This window comes from Pseudoliparis swirei, chromosome 23 (assembly GCF_029220125.1).
Source record: "Pseudoliparis swirei isolate HS2019 ecotype Mariana Trench chromosome 23, NWPU_hadal_v1, whole genome shotgun sequence".
NCBI lineage: Eukaryota > Metazoa > Chordata > Actinopteri > Perciformes > Liparidae > Pseudoliparis > Pseudoliparis swirei.
Window position 1 is genome coordinate 20,950,875 of NC_079410.1, and position 17,849 is coordinate 20,968,723.

Consider the following 17,849-nt stretch of genomic DNA (forward strand, 5'->3'; position numbering starts at 1 on the left):
CATCACGTTTGAGAATACGTGGACTTCTTCCGATTCCACTGCTTTCAGAATAAAAGCTTTGTGAAGAAGCGTCCCCGACAACACGTCGTAAGCTTGAGCAATAGCTGTTTTATTTTGAAATCAAATAGTATCTCTTCCGGTTTTACCCCCCTCTTCACCGCTCCCTCTAATATTTGATATTTTAATAATAGCTATCAGGGATGTTTGTTGCATAATGTGCAAACTCACGAAGAAATGCGCAACTCGGTATCCCTTCCCTTCAGATAATAAGAACACAGCCGGAGACTCTAATTTTGATTTAGTGCCCCACTTTCAGTCCAGAAGAAGAAGAAGAAGAAGAAGAATACAATGAAGTCGGACGTTTTGTTGACTAAAAGCCATATTATACACACGTATTTATTTCGAATAGACTGCTTTTAATGGCGTATTGAACAACGAGCAAGTATTTAAAACGCGACGCCCACACGACTCTGCACATGTTGTACTCCCGGGTGACCAGTAGAGGGCGCTATACTCACATTATTGTAATCTGCGGTGTACATTCCGAAGCAGAGGGGTCGATGATGCACCCACAGCCGCTAAAAACTAAAAGAAGAAGAGTAGTTCGCCACAACGCCTCACTGCCCCAGGACCGAAATAGACAGGAGAGGGCTGAGCAGCTGACGTAAACCAGAAATGGCTTCCACCGGAGTTCTTCCCTTCATCAGGGGGGTAGACCTCAGTGGAAACGACTTCAAAGTAAGGATCCTCAGCAATATTCGTTGATTTCTAAAGCCATCGGTGTTGAGCAACTGACACGTTTAGCTAGCTCACGTCAGCTAACAACAAACGGCTAATGCTAAAACACTAGCCTAGCTAGCTAGACGTTACTAGCATTGGGCGTCAGCCAGTTGTCAGATATTTTGACGAGCACAATAGCAGTCTGATGTCGGACATACGCGTCCTGTGCTTACGTAGTTATGTGTATGTTCACCTATTATAACACTACGCTACTCGTTTACTTTGTACGCGGTTAGATACTTCTGGATAGTTTGTGAAAACGTGGCTCTTGTTTCCAACGTCATGATAGACAGCTAACATTGGCTAATCTAGCTCCACTGTTGGCTAACATGTCCTCTTTATCAGCGTTTTAAATCGGACACTAATAAGGCCTCAAACAGTCACGTTAGCTCACGTTGTAGGGGTTGCTGACTCAACGTGGTCATGCTTGGGGTTCGCGAGCTCAGTTTGGTAGACTGGAAAAGCAACAGAGCTACGGATGAGCTCATCTGGCATGTATTTGAAACGTTTGCGTAACTTCCATGTTAGTATGCCAGTAACGTTGGTGCAGCTGTAGACATAACGTGTATATGTATCAGTTAGTGAATGGCTGATGTTCTACTTTTAGGTATCGGTCCTGTTGAATGACATCATTTCCTCTGTGTGTCTAAGATCACATCGACTGGAACATTTCAGCTTTCTTATCCTGACTAAAAGATAATATACTGAATGTCAACGTTGCCAAATAGCTGCAGCACCTACTGATGTCCTTTTTTTCTCTCAAACAAGTTGTACTGTCGCACCCATAATGACGATGAACACAATAAGGGTGATGTCAGCTTCTAATTTTGTAATGGAGACACATGTGTTCCTTGTATTGTTCTCATTCGCCTGTACTCACACGGTTGATGTTCCACGTTTGATGCATGTCGGTAATGCCTTTGGAATTATGTTCGCGTCTCTTCACCAACTCCATCACAACTAGACATTACAAAGACATGTCATCCATGAATGAAGTCAACACCAGGATTACTGATGTCAGCAGTCATTCTCTCTCCTCTGTGTCTGTCTTCTACCTCTCTCTCTTGTCTGGCTTTACAGGGTGGCTACTTTCCAGAGCATGTCAAGTGTATGAGCAGTCTGCGATGGCTGAAGCTGAACAGGACAGGGTTGTGCTACCTCCCAGAGGAGCTGGCCTCTCTGCAGAAGCTGGTGAGACATTTAGGGCTGTTTGCTATTCCTCTTGGCTTATACATCTCTAAAAACAAAGGCATTGACTCGTATCATTGGTGCTTCTGTTCTGTTCTCGAATTTGTGTTTATTATGATGAATGGAAACCCCTTACATTCACATTAAAAAATATATTATTTTGTTTGTACCATTTCTATATTGCCAGTAACAGTCACAGTGTTATGTATGTTATTTATCAAAGTTTATTGTAAGTGCAGTGTTCGTTTTTTTGTCTCAACATATATTCATCTAATTTGACTATTTAATTCAGCCATTTATTTCTACATTGTTAATAACATTACTTTTTTACTTGATGTTTGGGTAACAAAGGACATCAGCAAATTGGTGCATTTCAACAGCAAAACATAGGAACTCACACAGCCGTACTATAATCCCCAATATCGTCGATAGCATTCTCTTATCTAAAGCTGCAATCAGCAGGCCACGTTTAAAAGCTGTCATGCGAACATTCTTGATCTTGCCAGGTGTAGGTAAACAAGATTAGTCTCTTTCCTCGATAGGAGTCAGTGTCTGGGGTTTGTTTATCTGTCTTGATTTGGTCCTGTCAGCTGTTAAATATTTTTATTTGGAGGCATTAGTACAAGACCTTTATTGCACAGCACCTTGTAGAGCGTTTGTATGGGGTTTTAGATCATGCAAAGCATGAGTGTAAACAAAACCTCTTTTTTTTCCTTTTTCTAGGAGCATCTTTCAGTGAGTCACAACAACCTGACCACTTTGCATGGAGAACTGTCCAGCTTACCAAACCTTCGGGTAACTGACACCCACACATGCATAAGAAAATACACATTGAGCTCATGCCGATTGTTTCTACGTGTACATATGTGTAGTTATGATGGAGCCCTAAATGTGTTTCACTCTATGTGCAGGCGGTGGTAGCCAGAGCCAACAACCTGAAAAACTCTGGTATCCCTGATGACATATTTCAGCTGGATGACCTCTCTGTGCTGGTACATACTTGTTTTTCACACTTCGACAACATTCTTCCTTTCCTTATTTTCTGGTCCGCTGGCATTTCTTTACACCTATTACCTTCACTCTGTTTCAATTAATTTCAAAAACAATGCATTTCCTCCAGGACCTGAGTTACAATCAGCTGTCAGAGATCCCCAGGGACCTGGAGAACAGCAGGAATATGCTGGTGCTGAATCTGAGCCACAACGGCATTGACTCCATCCCCAACCAACTGTTTATAAACCTGACAGACCTGCTGTATCTGGACCTGAGCGACAACAAGCTCGACAGCCTGCCACCGCAGATGAGACGCCTCGTTCACCTGCAGACACTCACGCTGAACAACAACCCCTTGATGCACGCCCAGCTGCGGTAAGAGGACATTATTTTGTGTTTCCTCTGTCCCGAATCCTAAATTCATGCGCCTCATGTTCGGCCGAAAGCTTTGCGGTACATTTATTTAGAAAACTGAAACATGCATTTATTTAATGCTGCTCTCCTTATCATATTATTATTATGATAATAATAATTGTTGTTATTATTATTATTTTTATTATTATTATTTGTTAGTAATATTATCATCTCTGTTTGTCTGAGCAGCCAATTGCCAGCCATGGTGGCATTACAGACTCTCCACCTGAGGAACACCCAGAGGACCCAGAGCAACATGCCGACCAGCCTGGAGGGTCTGACGCATTTATCAGGTAACACACACACACACTCACACATTCTCTGGTTTCTTCCACTTATTTAGGGACATTTTCCTTCTTATATTGACAGAGCAATGCAGTACATTTTTCACAAATGTGTCACTTTTTGTCTATCATCATACTCTTTGTTTATTTATTTATTTTAAAAATGTTTTTATTGATTTTGCAAATACTTTATATCGGAATGGAGAACCACACTCGTACCTTTTACCGACACGTGTTCCCTCTGTCTCTCCCAGATGTTGACCTGTCATGTAACGACCTGACTCGGTTGCCAGAGTGCCTCTACTCACTGAGCAGTTTGAAGAGACTCAACCTGAGCAGTAATCAGATCTCAGAACTGTCCCTCTGCATCGACCAGTGGACTCAGCTGGAGACGCTTAACCTGAGCCGCAACCAGCTCACCTCCCTGCCCGTAAGGACAATAATAATGATGCATCTTGCTCTAGAAGCCAAGCTGTTTGTATTACCAGTGTTTAGAAAACTATGTCGATGGAGTTGTTTAAATATTAATGCACAAATTAAATTGTATGCTGTTTGGATGCTGGCAGAAATTTGAGAGATGAATATTACACAATCTGGGCCAACTATATGGCTGAATACAGAGAAATATGTGAATGTGGGTGAACCAACCCTTTAAAGAGCAATCTATCATTTTGTTTTAAGTAGTATAAGTGGTGTAAAATGTTTGGATTGTTTATGTTTGCTTGTGTGTCTTCATCCAGTCTGCAATCTGTAAGCTGGCCAAACTGAAGAAGCTGTATGTCAACTCCAACAAACTGGACTTTGATGGGATTCCACCAGGCGTGGGCAAACTGTCCAGCCTCACTGAGTTCATGGCCGCTAACAACAACCTGGAACTCATCCCAGAGGGCCTCTGCAGGTGAGTTTAACAACTAGTTTGAGGGTGCTGTTATCGATCACTCAACAGTGGAAAACATGTGATTTTCATTTTCAAGTTGGCTGAATCAAGTCAACTTAATAAAATAAAAATATTGAGTTGGATTCGAATATGTTTTCCTGAAAGGCTGAGTCTTTTTGAAGAACCATTTAAGGTTCATTTAAAAGCTATGCAAAAATATATTGGTAATCTGTCACATTTTGTCACCCAACAAGAATATTTGATTGTGTGATTTTGTGGATTTGTGTTGTATTCTAGGTGTGGTAAGCTGAAGAAGCTGGTGCTGAATAAAAACCGCCTAGTAACACTGCCTGAGGCCATCCACTTCTTGACTGATTTAGAGGTACGATACTAAAGCCACTTATAAAGTAATCAAATGATACTGTTCTGGAACATGTTTGACTTAATTTATGTCACAATAGATCTTAGAAAGAAACAGAATACAGTTGGGTAAAGTGATGAGAACAACTTTAAATTAATACTGTATAGTGATGTTGTAAATTTGATGGAGGAAAAAATAAAAAATGCAGTACATTTTAAGTTTCTTAAGGAATATATGCATAAATGATATACAGGACCTGAAGGGATATAGCAATAACATGTAGTACTCTGCAATGTTGTCATCTAATACATATATGTATTTGTATTGTTTCAAGATAAACACAAATATTGATCTATTCACATATCTCTCTGTAGATTCTGGATGTACGGGAGAACCCTAACCTGGTGATGCCTCCTAAACCCGTCGACAAAGCAGCAGAGTGGTACAACATTGACTTCTCCCTGCAAAACCAGCTCCGGCTGGCCGGGGCCTCGCCTGCGACTGTAGCTGCTGCTGGAGGAGGTACGTGTATCTATAACTGTAGGTGCATGAATGTATACAGTATCAGTGCCTTTGGTTATTCTGTCTGTAAAACTTGTGTATTTTATAAAAACTTAAATTTTTATCTGTATCCACTTGTGTCCAGGAGCCAGCCCCCGAGATCCCCTGGCGAGGAAGATGAGGCTAAGAAGGAGGAAGGACTGTTCTGAGGACGATCAGGCAAAGCAGGTGCTGAAGGGCATGACTGATGTTGCACATGATAAGAAGAACATGGAGGTAAGGAGAAAGATAAAGAAGGATGTCAACGCAGCCCACAGGAAGAATAATAAACACAATGGGATTCATCGTCATTGTATTTACTAGAAATCTGCTAATTTTGCAGGAGAACGGGGAGTTGAAATATGCAGAGTTAAAGGTCCGGCGCTGGGACCAGAGTCTATCGAAACCTCATCTGGACTACTCTGAGTTCTATTTGGAGGATGTGGGGCAGGTAATATCTCTCTTTCTCAATCTCTTTATCTCTCTCTCTCATTTTTCAGCAACAACCAACCAAAGTGCGTCAGAATGTGCCAAATTATATTTTTCAGTGTAAATATCTTCGCCGGTTCCCTGTCCCACAGGTTCCAGGTGTATCGGTCTGGCAGATAGAGAACTTTATTCCGATGCTAGTGGATGAAACTTTCCATGGCAAGTTCTACGAGGCCGATTGCTACATCATCCTCAAGGTAACGCGTACAATCTGCCATCATTTACAGTCATTACTTTGATTTCAAATTGGAATAATCTAACAACATTGATCATTCTTAGCAACTACTAGACCATCTGTATGTTTTCCTGGACTGTGTCCCAAGACATCTTCTTTTTTTTCTTTTGCATTTGTAGACTTTCCTGGATGACAACGGCGCATTGAACTGGCATATCTATTACTGGATCGGGCAGGAAGCCACGCTCGACAAGAAGGCCGGCTCTGCCATCCACGCCGTCAATCTAAGGAATTTCCTTGGCGCCGAGTGCAGGACTATACGGGAAGAGATGGGCGATGAGAGCGAGGAGTTCAGTGCTGTATGTGTATATATATATGCTAATTTATCAGGCTGCACACAGAGATAAACACAAATATCCAACTTGAACTAGCAAGAAACTTCAGATCAATCAAAACTTAGTTTACGGGAAATGCCTTTGCTTCACAGTTGAACATTGAATATGACTTTTATGGATACAGTAACTATCTTTATGAATAACCAACCACTACGTGTAGTTGTAACTTGCTGTTTGTCTCATGTTCAGGTGTTTAACAACGCGATCTCTTACATTGAAGGAGGAACCGCCAGCGGATTCTACACTGTGGAGGACAACCACTACTCTGTCAAGTAATTTTTTCAGAACTCATCTTGCACTATTTCTATTAGTCTTCTTTTTTTTAAGCTGTGTCAAATGCAGAATCTTATTTATATTTGGCTTTAGTTTGCAACTTTGTCGGCGCATATCTTTCACATTCAGCTGTAATTGATTGAAATGAAATGCTCTTTGTCTGAAAATATGTTCTAATTCAGGTTTTAATAACGTGTGAATCAGGTTGTACAGAGTTTACGGCAAGAAGAACATCAGACTGGAGTCTGTCCATCTGAAGGCCTCCTCCCTCGACCCACGGTAACCTCACACCCTTTGTGCCATCTCCACCACTTACATTCGTACATTCCTATAGATCAGGGGTCGGGAACCTATGGCCCGCGAGCCATATATGGCTCTTCTGGTGACGGCATATGGCTCCCAGACAATTTTGAGTTAAAAAAATATATATCTCCGCCCGCCACCCTGTAATTTTTTCTATAGCACCAGATTACAGCAGCAGTAATTTAAGGTCCTTTTCTCTATAGCACGTCTTTGTTCTTTTAATAAACTAAACAGCCATCTGTTCAGAGTCATTTCTGTCTCTACGTGTCGCGTTACACTCCAGCTGGGAAAACCAGACAGTCATCCTGTGCAGGCAAAATTTCTCACCTACAGAAATATATTAAACAAAGCCAAACGAAACGCAAAACAATTGTACTACTCTAAACTCCTCAATGAATATAAGTACGACTCAAGGAAGACTTGGCGAGTGATTAACTCGATCATTAACAAATCCAATGACAAGTCTCGTATCTCGGATGTGTTTTATGTCAATGGCAAAAAGGAAGTTGACCCTGAAAAGATTGCAGATGGGTTCTGTGTATATTTCGCTACCATAGGTGTGAAATATGCAGACCAAATTGGATGCTCTGATCACTCATTTGCTGAGTATCTTGGTCAATCGTCCACAATTCAATCGATGTTTCTTAATCCTGTCGACCCGGTTGAAATTTCTAAACTAATAAACAGCTTTAAGCCAAAGAAAAGCGCCAGTCACGACGGTATCAGCATGAATCTAGTCAAACAACTTGGTCAATCGTTGGCCACTCCTTTATCACATCTTGTAAACAAATCATTATCGGAGGTAGTTTTTCCTGATGATATGAAGATCGCTGAAGTGATCCCCATTTACAAAGCCAAAGAAAAGCTTTACTTTACTAACTATCGTCCAATATCTCTGTTACAAAATTTTGGAAAAGCTTGTTCATAAATGACTACAGCTTTGTTGCAAAGCATAACTTGCTATACGGAAGCCAATACGGTTTTCGACCAAAGCGCTCGACTGAGAACGCGGTCACTGAGTTTCTGTTTGACACATACACTGCACTTGAACACAGAGAGAACACTCTGGCATTATTCCTGGACCTCTCTAAAGCTTTTGACACGATCGATCACTCGATACTTAAAAAAAAACTGAGCCATTATGATGCTAGAGGTACGGCACTCGAGTGGTTTAAAAGTTATCTTCGTGGTCGAAAACAATATGTGAAATACAAGGGGTTCAAATCAAAATCATATGACATAACTTGTGGAGTACCACAGGGTTCTGTATTAGGACCCCTGCTATTTATATTGTACACAAATGGCCTTCCAAAAGTCTTAAAACGTGTTAAAAGCATCCTCTTTGCTGACAACACAACTATCTATATTTCATCGAAGGACCACGATAACTTATATCAAACTGCAAATGAAGAGCTAAAAATCGTATCGGATTGGTTCAAAGCGAACAAGTTATCTCGAAATGCACAGAAAACTAATTATATGCTAATAAATAAATCAAATAATCTCCCAGATCAAGATTTTAGGCTTGAGATTGACAGGGCTAATGTCGAAAAAGTCCAGTGCACCAAGTTCCTTGGTGTCTATATTGACGACAATTTGCGCTGGCATCAACATATTGACAGCTGTTGGAAGCGGCACACGAAGCGGCACATTTGCCCTGCGCTCCGCAAAAAATATACTCTCAACAGAAAATCTGCGTTTGTTGTACCACAGCCTTGTCCATCCGCACCTCTTGAATTGTAATATGCTCTGGGGATCCGCAGCTAAAACTCAGGTTAAATGTATCGAGATTTTACAAAAAAGGGCTGTACGGATCATCTGCAATGCGAAGAACAACGAACACACTGAGCCGCTTTTTAAGCGATTGGGCATTCTGAGATTTACAGATCTACATTTGTGTCAGACAGGAATTTTTATGTACAGATTTATGAATAATAATCTGCCCCACAATCTGTTACATATGTTCACAAGGAACACAAATGTCTACGACCATAACACGCGGCTGCGTGGTGGCATTCATATAAATAAACATACAGTCGACATTGTATTTAAAAGCTTCATCTGTAGAGGTTCAAAGCTCTGGAGACAAATTCCGGACGAGGTCAAATCGGCATCCACCACCAAGGCATTTGGTTCTCGCCTTAAACGCCATCTCACTTCACTTTGAAAGTTATTAATATTGATATACAGCCTGGCGGCACAGTACAATAGAGGAAAGATTTAAAAAAAAAAAAAATGTATATACATAATTTGATGTTCGTGATATTATTATTTATTTATTTTTTCTAAGTTATCAGTAGTTCACATTTGCCTTTTATTATTATTTTTACTATGTCTCTTTCTTTTTCGTTTTGTTTTTCTTTTTCCTGTTCTGTTTTTGTTGTTGTTGCTTGTACGACATTTTATGTTTTGATCCATATGTGTGTGTACTGTCTGTGTGCCTGTAGTAGTTGGGAGGGGGGTTAAAGGGTTAGGGGAGGGGCCGTCCAACTCCTCATCTCAGAGGAGCCGACAGACCTCGGTCTTTGGACGGTCCTCCATTCGTACATTTTTTCTGTTAATGTCTGTCAGTATGTACAGCATCATGCATCACCCGAAGTCGCATTAAAAGCAAGACATATTTAATTTATTATACGATATGGCTCTCAATGAAATATATTTGGCTTTTATGGCTCTCCCAGTCAAAAAGGTTCCTGACCCCTGCTCTAGATTAACGCAACGTCCCTGCTTTCTAATACTTTGCATCCCTCCTCTCTTTGATTGACACACTTTTTATTCCGGCTCCTTTATTGTGTCCATGACATCATGTGTTTTCTTTTTGCCAGGTATGTCTTCCTGTTGGACACAGGCCCGGACATCTTTATCTGGAGAGGAGCCAACGCTGCTCTCAGCACCACCACAAAGGCGAGGTAGGACACAAATCAATAAGGAACACAAACTTATTGACACTTCTAAGGAAAATCTCCAGCCGGTTTCGATGTTAGTCACGATTTAACGTGAACTAAAATAAAGTGTGGTGATGCAAAGCGTGTGTGTGTGCATTGTGTTCATCCTTAAGGTTATTTGGAGAAAAGATCAATAAGAATGAGCGTAAGGGGAAGGCGGAGATCACGACCCTCATGCAGAACCAGGAGCCTCCGGGCTTCTGGGAGACACTGGGAGGACAACCAGAGGAGATCAAGAAACACGTACCCGACGACTTTTCTCCTCCTAGACCAATACTATACAAGGTAATTATTTTTAATGTATAGAGTACTACTCTCCCTGACTAATGTATCCTGTTAATGTGGTCTAAAGTGGTAGTGTTAAGGCAAATGTGGCCAGTGTTGTCGGAGTTGTTTAGGATTCACTGTTGAGCTTTCTGCTTCATCACAGGTTGAAGTCATGTGTCACTGTGTTTGTGTTGCTGGCCCCATGCTGTGCAGTATGTGGGATGGGCCAAATACCCAGAGTGCTTTGTGAAAAATATCGTCAAACGGGTGTAGTGATCTGCCATCACGACCACTGGTGGTCATTATATTTAGGCTCGTCGCACACACACATCCCTGTCACACACCACCCCACACATAAACCAATCCATTCACCCTGTTTAAATGGTGACACGGCTGCAGTGCTATGAGGAAGTAGCTGTTTAGTGTCTTTACTTTTTTACTTTTCTTTTGCTCTGAAAAATTGATTCCTGACTCTGAGTTCTTTAGACCAAGACTGTATGTCTTTTTTGAGTTTCAAGCTCCAGCAGCTGTAAACTTACCCCGACTGACCGTGAAAATACAGACTAGACTCGTATGATTTAAATTGTACTCTGGTAAACATCCGGGAGTTATAGGCTTATATTTAGTTTGTCTTTTTTCTTATTTACGAGTGTATTGAACCGATTGTGGAACTGCAAGAGAAGGAATGCTAAACACACATGTCTGATGTTTTCTTTCTCATTGTCCTGTAGGTGGGCCTGGGTCTGGGCTACCTGGAGCTGCCACAGATCAACTACAAGCTGTCAGTTGAGCACAAAGACCACAAGATAAAACTGGACACTTCGCCAGAGATGAGACTGGTATGTTCATCTGCCGCGTATTCCCTTGAAGGCATGACGAAGGAAATAATGCCACCAAATGTTTACACTGTTTTTGACCTCCTCCACTTTCTTCACGTCTTGCACCATATTTCCATCCCTCTCCTCAGGTGCAATCTCTGTTGGACACGACAGGTGTGTACATCCTGGACTGCTGGTCAGATGTGTTCATCTGGATCGGGAGGAAGTCTCCACGTCTCGTCCGAGCCGCTGCCTTAAAGCTGGGTCAGGAGATCTGCTCCATGCTGCATCGGCCCAAACACACCTGCGTCACCCGCAACCTGGAGGGCACTGAGTGCCAGGTAATACCTCATTTATTTATATATATACATATGTAACTATAGTTATATATATATATATAGTTATATATTAGTTTTATAAATAATACATAGTTATATATATATATGTAACTAACTATATTTAAATATATATATATACATATATATATTATATGTAACTAACTATATTTAAATATATATACATATATATAACTTTATTTATTTATATATATATATACTGCACTTTTTCGCAACAGAATAGTGTAATCTCCTCACATAAACCCACTAGTGACACAATTAGTATTCTTCTGTAGATGTAAACTACAAGTGGCAGTGGCGGTATGGCTTTGTAGTCTCAGCACCAAGTTGCATATTCAATGAGGTCATCGAGATGTATAATCTGTGCAGGAGTGAAAGTGCTTTGCTCATGTTTTAAGTGCTCGTTTGTAAAGTGGCTTAACTGGTTTCAGTGTAATTGTTCAGGGCACTGGTGCGTCTGTTTGTTTTTACTGTTGTCGACGCATCTAGTTTGAGGCGGCACTCCCTAAGCCAGGTGTGACCTGAGCCTCGGTACCTGCTTTGGTTCTGCCATGTACAAATCTACCGTTGTTGGTTACGTACATTAGTGTTTCAACTTCAGGACAAACAAATTGAAAGTGTTTGATGTTTCGACTGAACCAGAGTGGACCAGAACCAGACTGTGAACCCTAACCCTAACTCTAACCCTATTATTATTACTATTGTGCATATGAAATCCAGTACAATGGTAGACACATCGGTTAAATGCTTTTATCTAGTTTAGCTTATATTCTGCATATGGTATAGTTTAATGTTGGTTTCTCCTCTTCCTCTTCCTCAGGTGTACAAGGCCAAGTTTAAGAACTGGGATGATGTGTTGAAGGTGGACTACACCAGAGCAGCTGAGGCTGTACACAACAAGGACAACCTACTGGGCAAGGTTAGTGATACATATGTGTGTGTTTAAAAACATATATATATAAATGTGGATGCTACCAATCAACGGTTACCAGTGGCTCGTAAAATAGTCTGTCTCCGTCTCTCAGGTGAAGAAGGACGTAGAGAAGAAAGACCAGATGAAAGCTGACCTCACCGCCCTCTTCCTTCCCAGGCAGCCCGCCATGCCCCTTACGGAGGTTATTATTTCATCATTCATACTGCACGAGTGATGGGTGAATTAAGCAAACCTCCACTTCTTACATATTTACTCTTTTCTGTCTAGGCCGAACCGCTGATGGAGGAATGGAATGAGGATCTCGACGGCATGGAAGGATTTGTGTTGGAGGGGAAGAAGTTTGCTCGGCTGCCCGAGGAGGAGTTCGGCCACTTCAACAACCAGGACTGCTACGTCTTCCTCTGCAGGTGGGGTGGGGGGGGGGGGGCATGTGCAGAGTCAAACTGGGAAACACGGCTGGATGTATGCACGGGGCTTTAATATGTGTTAATCCCATCGCAACATAGTCTCTAGTTCATCTTTTGTATTTGAAATTAAAAGTTTTAAAATTGTATTTTTAAATGGAACCTGTATAGAGAATCCAGGGCTCGACCGTAATATGAAAACATGTCTGCACACGTGGAAGAGAAGTTGCTCCACTGGCATGGAACTGTCCTGTGAGTCGTTGTCATTGCACTAATCTCGTTCTGCTTCTGTAGGTACTGGGTCGCTGTGGAGTATGAAGACGAGGATAAGAAGGAGGGTGAAGGCGGTGAAGGAGGAAGAGGAGCAGCAGTACGGGAGGAAGAGGACAAACAGCCCGAAGAGGACTTCCAGTGTGTGGTGTACTTCTGGCAGGGCAGGCAGGCCTCCAACATGGGCTGGCTCACTTTCACCTTCTCGCTGCAGAAGAAGTTTGAAAGTCTTTTCCCCGGAAAACTGAAGGTATCGGGATACATTTATTCATGTTTGTACTTTTCACCGTCCTTTTTCTATTTTTTCTTACAATGTTGTGGCTTTTTCTTGCTGTTTTTAGGTGGTGCGTATGACCCAGCAGCAGGAGAACCTCAAGTTCCTGTCCCATTTCAAGCGGAAGTTCATCATCCACAAAGGGAAGAGGAAACAGAAGACGGACTCGGCTCAGCCCTCCCTCTACCACATTCGCACCAATGGCAGCGCACTGTGCAGCAGGTAGACGCCGTGACATCATCACCATTTAGACCAGCGCTGTCCCCTAGCTTCCTCTAAAGAAATCAGATTCACGAGCTCCCAGAGGAGTTTTTTTTATTTTGTATGACTATTTTTTCTTTCATCTCTTTCTTAGGACCATCCAGATTGGAACAGATTCCAGCAACCTCAACTCAGAGTTCTGCTTCATTCTCAAGGTTTTGATTTGTATTTTTCTTACAATAACAGCAACATAGCAGTCATTTGTGTCAAGTTCCACCGGAGAAGTCTCCCGCGTCTTCCTCCTACTTTTACAATATGATGACCAAGATGTCCGGCGGGTCGCTGATGAGCCGTGTGTTTGCTTTCTGCAGGTACCGTTTGAGAGCACAGACAATCAGGGCATCGTCTACACCTGGGTGGGCAGAGCCGCCGACCCCGACGAGGCCAAGCTGGCCGAGGACATCATGAACTGCATGTTTGATGAAACGTACAGCAAACAGGTGTGTGTGTGTTTGTCTGTGTGTGACTTTAAATACTCAACATATACTAGTATAACGCAGCCTTTTTGATGCCACCTCAAAAGTAAATTTCAACTCCTTTCGTTGCTGCACTATAACGTCAGCTGACTATTATTATATATACTAAGTCTCTTAGTCTTCAACTGCTCCCTCTCACCTTTCAGCGTCCTGCACTTTAATATCAACTCACTTATTGTTTGTTGTTGTTGATAATAGTCAACTATCTGAAAGGTTTTAACAACAACAAATCTGAATCAGAGAATGTCCTTTCTAGATTTGAGTACCACTTGGATTACTCAAATTGTTTTAACTTTATTTTTATTTTGTATGTTTATGTATTTATTCCCCAAAAAGAAATGTGAAGTATTTTGAGACTTACTTTAGCTTCTGTGACGTGTCTTTCTGTATTTTATTTTTAATATCTCTCTAATAGATTCTTTATGGTAGCATATGTAGTCTAACTAAATGTGTCTCCTAGGTAATTAATGAGGGGGAGGAGCCAGAGAACTTCTTCTGGGTGGGGATTGGCTCTCAGAAGCAGTACGATGAAGATGCAGATTATATGAAATATGCTCGGCTCTTCAGGTGGGTGAACATTATCTGAAAGTGTTATAGTTATTATAGTTAAAAGAAGAATAAAAAATGATGATGCAATTCTAATACCAACTTATTTTCTCATCTTTCTGTACCCATCTCCCCTCTCTCTCATATCACTCTTCCTCCACCTCCCTCCCTCAGGTGTTCAAATGAGAAGGGCTACTTCTCTGTGTCGGAGAAGTGCTCCGACTTTTGTCAGGACGACCTGGCCGATGATGACATCATGTTGCTAGACAACGGCAAAGAGGTAATAATCGATCATAGATTCATCTAAATGTCGGTATGGTTTGATGTATTGCTGGTTTATGGTGTTGTTTTTTTAAATGTCTCCAAACTTCCTTGTTTCCCGTCAGGTGTACATGTGGGTCGGTACTCAGACCAGCCAGGTGGAGATCAAACTCAGTCTCAAAGCCTGCCAGGTGAGTGGGAAACTGCAGTTTTATGCACATACATTTTTTTTTTCATGTGTGTGTCTACGCGTGTTCAAACTATGTGTCGGTGTTGCGTATCCATAGCAACGGCTTACTAATGACTCCTCTTCCTCTCCAGGTGTACATCCAGCACATGCGCTCCAAGGACACCGAACACCCCAGGAAGCTGCGGCTGGTGCGAAAGGGAAACGAGCCGCACTGCTTCAGCCGCTGCTTCCACGCCTGGGGAGCGTTCAAAATACAACTCTCGTAGACAAACGCACGCACAGAAACGCTCACACACACACGTGTATCAAATGTATTCACTTCCATGACATTTTCTACCAGTAGGATGATGAGAATGATGATGATGATGTCTATGCTAACGCAGCTTTGCCTGAGCTCTGATTCCCCCCCCCCCCCCCCCGCTCAGCGCTGCTGTCTACCCTCCTCTGAACCCACCCGTTACAATCGGAGTCTGCCTCCAAGTTTAGCTCAACATCCCAATCAGTGAACGTTCTTCCGGTCAAGAAGCTGTTGGCTGTTTTCTGGTCGTTGGAACAAACGGCAAAATATCACCCTTTTTTTTCTACGAGCTTTTCTTTTTTTTTAGCGGCAAGTCTGAATATCGTCGTTAAATGAAAGAAGATAATTATGTTTTGAGATACAAATATGTCTACGGTATACAGAGGCTTTATATAAACTCGAGGGACTCGAACGCCCTCGCATATCAATCCGCTCTGCTGCTTTGTTCAATAGTTGTCGGTGGACGAGGGTTAAACGGTAACTTTGGTATTTACATATTTTCCCCGGCTGACGAATAGGGACGTTTTTTTTTTTTTTTTTTAATGATCCAGTATTGAGGGGGAGGTGCAGCAGACGGCGGCCGCTCACAGGCCACAATGTCATTTTAAGTGTGACATTTTGGAAACACTTGTACTCAAAGGAGCAGACGTCTCCTTCGGGAATGGTGCCTGTTCTGTTGCAGCAGGAATACCGGATCAATTTCTAGAATCGGTGTCCCCGTTGGTCACTTAGGAACACGGGGGAATAGAGTCCCTCCTCCACGCTCAGCCCCACCTCGTGCTGCTTGTTTGAGGAAGTTTAAGGGAGATAAAAAGTTGTTTTTACAGTTTGTACTCAATTTTTTTTTTTCAACATTTAGGGACTTATCAGAAAACGGCACTATATTATATATTTTCTGAAGAATGTTTGTTTATGCCTATATTTTCCTGTCATGCTCACTATACAGTACCTTGTATGTTTGGTCTTTACCCAGTGCACCTTCAATGAAATAGGAACGCCCCCCCACCCCCACTCCCACCAGTCTGATTGGTCACTTTTCTCAAAACAAAAAACCTGCACTTGTATACAGGAACTAAATAATACTGAATTCAACTAGTTAAACAGTTTCTTTTTTTATCTTCAGGAAAGGAGAGGATAATAAAGGCAGTAAAGGATATTTTAGTCAGAAAGTGATTTTAAAGTTTTCTTTTTCCAAATATGTTCCTTGTTTTGGAACAAAACCAAGTTTATTTAGTTTTGGGGTTGTGTTTTTGTGTGCAACATTTTAGTGGGAGTTGTTATGTGCCATATGAGAGGTATGTCTACTTAAATGTAGAGACTTCTGGTTCCACTGATCTGAGATCAGCCGTTTGATTGATTAACAGTTGAGTTCTGGTGGATTTAACTGCTTCTGGATCGGTGCCTCCAGGGACAACTTTTAAGTCGAGCTGCGGTAGTAGCTGCAGTGCTTCTTGTTGTCATGTGACCTCTGTCCTGTGCAGGCATTGGTCCACGTGAGATCGATCTATGGACCATATCCTCAAATGGCTGCAGCGACCATCATTTGCTTTCTTTCTACTATATTTTGTAGGGTGATTGAATGCCTGATGGTGTGTTTGAGTCCGACACATCGTATGTGTGTTTATAACATGTGCACATGCTCCTGATGCCACCTGCAGATGCTTTATTTATGTATTTTATATTAAAATAAAATGATATCTCACGTCAGATATTTTCTTCTTGCCTTCCTATTGCCCTTTTAGGTCAGAGCGATTCGAGACTCTGCACACGGGCTCAATCGGCTCTTATTGACCCGACGTGTGAGCAACACTGAGCGGCGGTCCTGAACCTGTTCACTGACTCAAGAGTTGAATGTAATGACATTTATGTTTTTAATGACAAACGATACCTGGGCATGTGGGACTTGTTTTATGACACACCAAACTATTTCTTTGTATTCCTATACTATGACTGATTTTTTTTAAATCATACTATATTGACATTTTTAGGGAAACTATAACATGATTTTATATATATATATACATGTTTATTTATATATATTTTATTTGTATATTTTTTAAATATATATATATTTTTTTAATATATTTATATAATGTATCATATGAAAAGTACTATTCCATGACTTTCTTTTAGATACTATACAATGACCTGTGACCTGTTCATTAACCACTACTTTTGCTTTTTCTACATTCAATCCTTAGATTTTTTTTATTTCATACTATATAGTATGTTTTGATGACCTTTTTTCAACATACTATTAAATTACCTTTTAATTTTACATATACTATTACTATTTTCTACTTAATATCCTCTGACTAAACATACTGGTGAGCCGAGGGCGTCCCTGGTGAACCTGCATGATTTTGCTCTGACTCGGCCTGGTGGCACCGATGACGAGCGTTGAGAATAACTATACAGAATTAAACATCTTCTCGCTGATTTATGTAGGTCCTGGAGATTAACTTGAGACCGTTTCA

General features: G+C 41.4%; 1 protein-coding gene across 1 annotated transcript; it reads left to right on the forward strand.

The window, feature by feature from the left end:
* Positions 1-556: 556 nt before the first annotated feature.
* On the forward strand, positions 557-17,079 carry flii (FLII actin remodeling protein). Its single transcript, XM_056406940.1, has 31 exons — positions 557-738; positions 1,861-1,971; positions 2,692-2,763; positions 2,880-2,960; positions 3,089-3,336; positions 3,565-3,668; positions 3,914-4,089; positions 4,400-4,557; positions 4,834-4,918; positions 5,272-5,419; positions 5,544-5,674; positions 5,781-5,888; positions 6,019-6,123; positions 6,281-6,460; positions 6,686-6,768; positions 6,974-7,048; positions 9,898-9,981; positions 10,131-10,302; positions 11,016-11,123; positions 11,252-11,443; positions 12,279-12,377; positions 12,484-12,573; positions 12,660-12,799; positions 13,091-13,316; positions 13,408-13,562; positions 13,696-13,756; positions 13,913-14,041; positions 14,538-14,644; positions 14,798-14,903; positions 15,010-15,075; positions 15,206-17,079. Exons 1-31 carry the CDS (start codon positions 676-678, stop codon positions 15,338-15,340), a joined length of 3,798 nt encoding a protein of 1,265 aa, XP_056262915.1. The 5' UTR covers positions 557-675; the 3' UTR covers positions 15,341-17,079.
* The last annotated feature ends 770 nt before the right edge of the window (positions 17,080-17,849 follow it).

Excerpts from the sequence above, each read along its gene's own strand:
- flii (XM_056406940.1), top strand. The coding sequence starts at position 676 with ATGGCTTCCACCGGAGTTCTTCCCTTCATCAGGGGGGTAGACCTCAGT. Across the intron at positions 5,675-5,780 it reads ATGATAAGAAGAACATGGAG|GAGAACGGGGAGTTGAAATA; the intron begins GTAAGGAGAAAG and ends CTAATTTTGCAG. Across the intron at positions 7,049-9,897 it reads GCCTCCTCCCTCGACCCACG|GTATGTCTTCCTGTTGGACA; the intron begins GTAACCTCACAC and ends TCTTTTTGCCAG.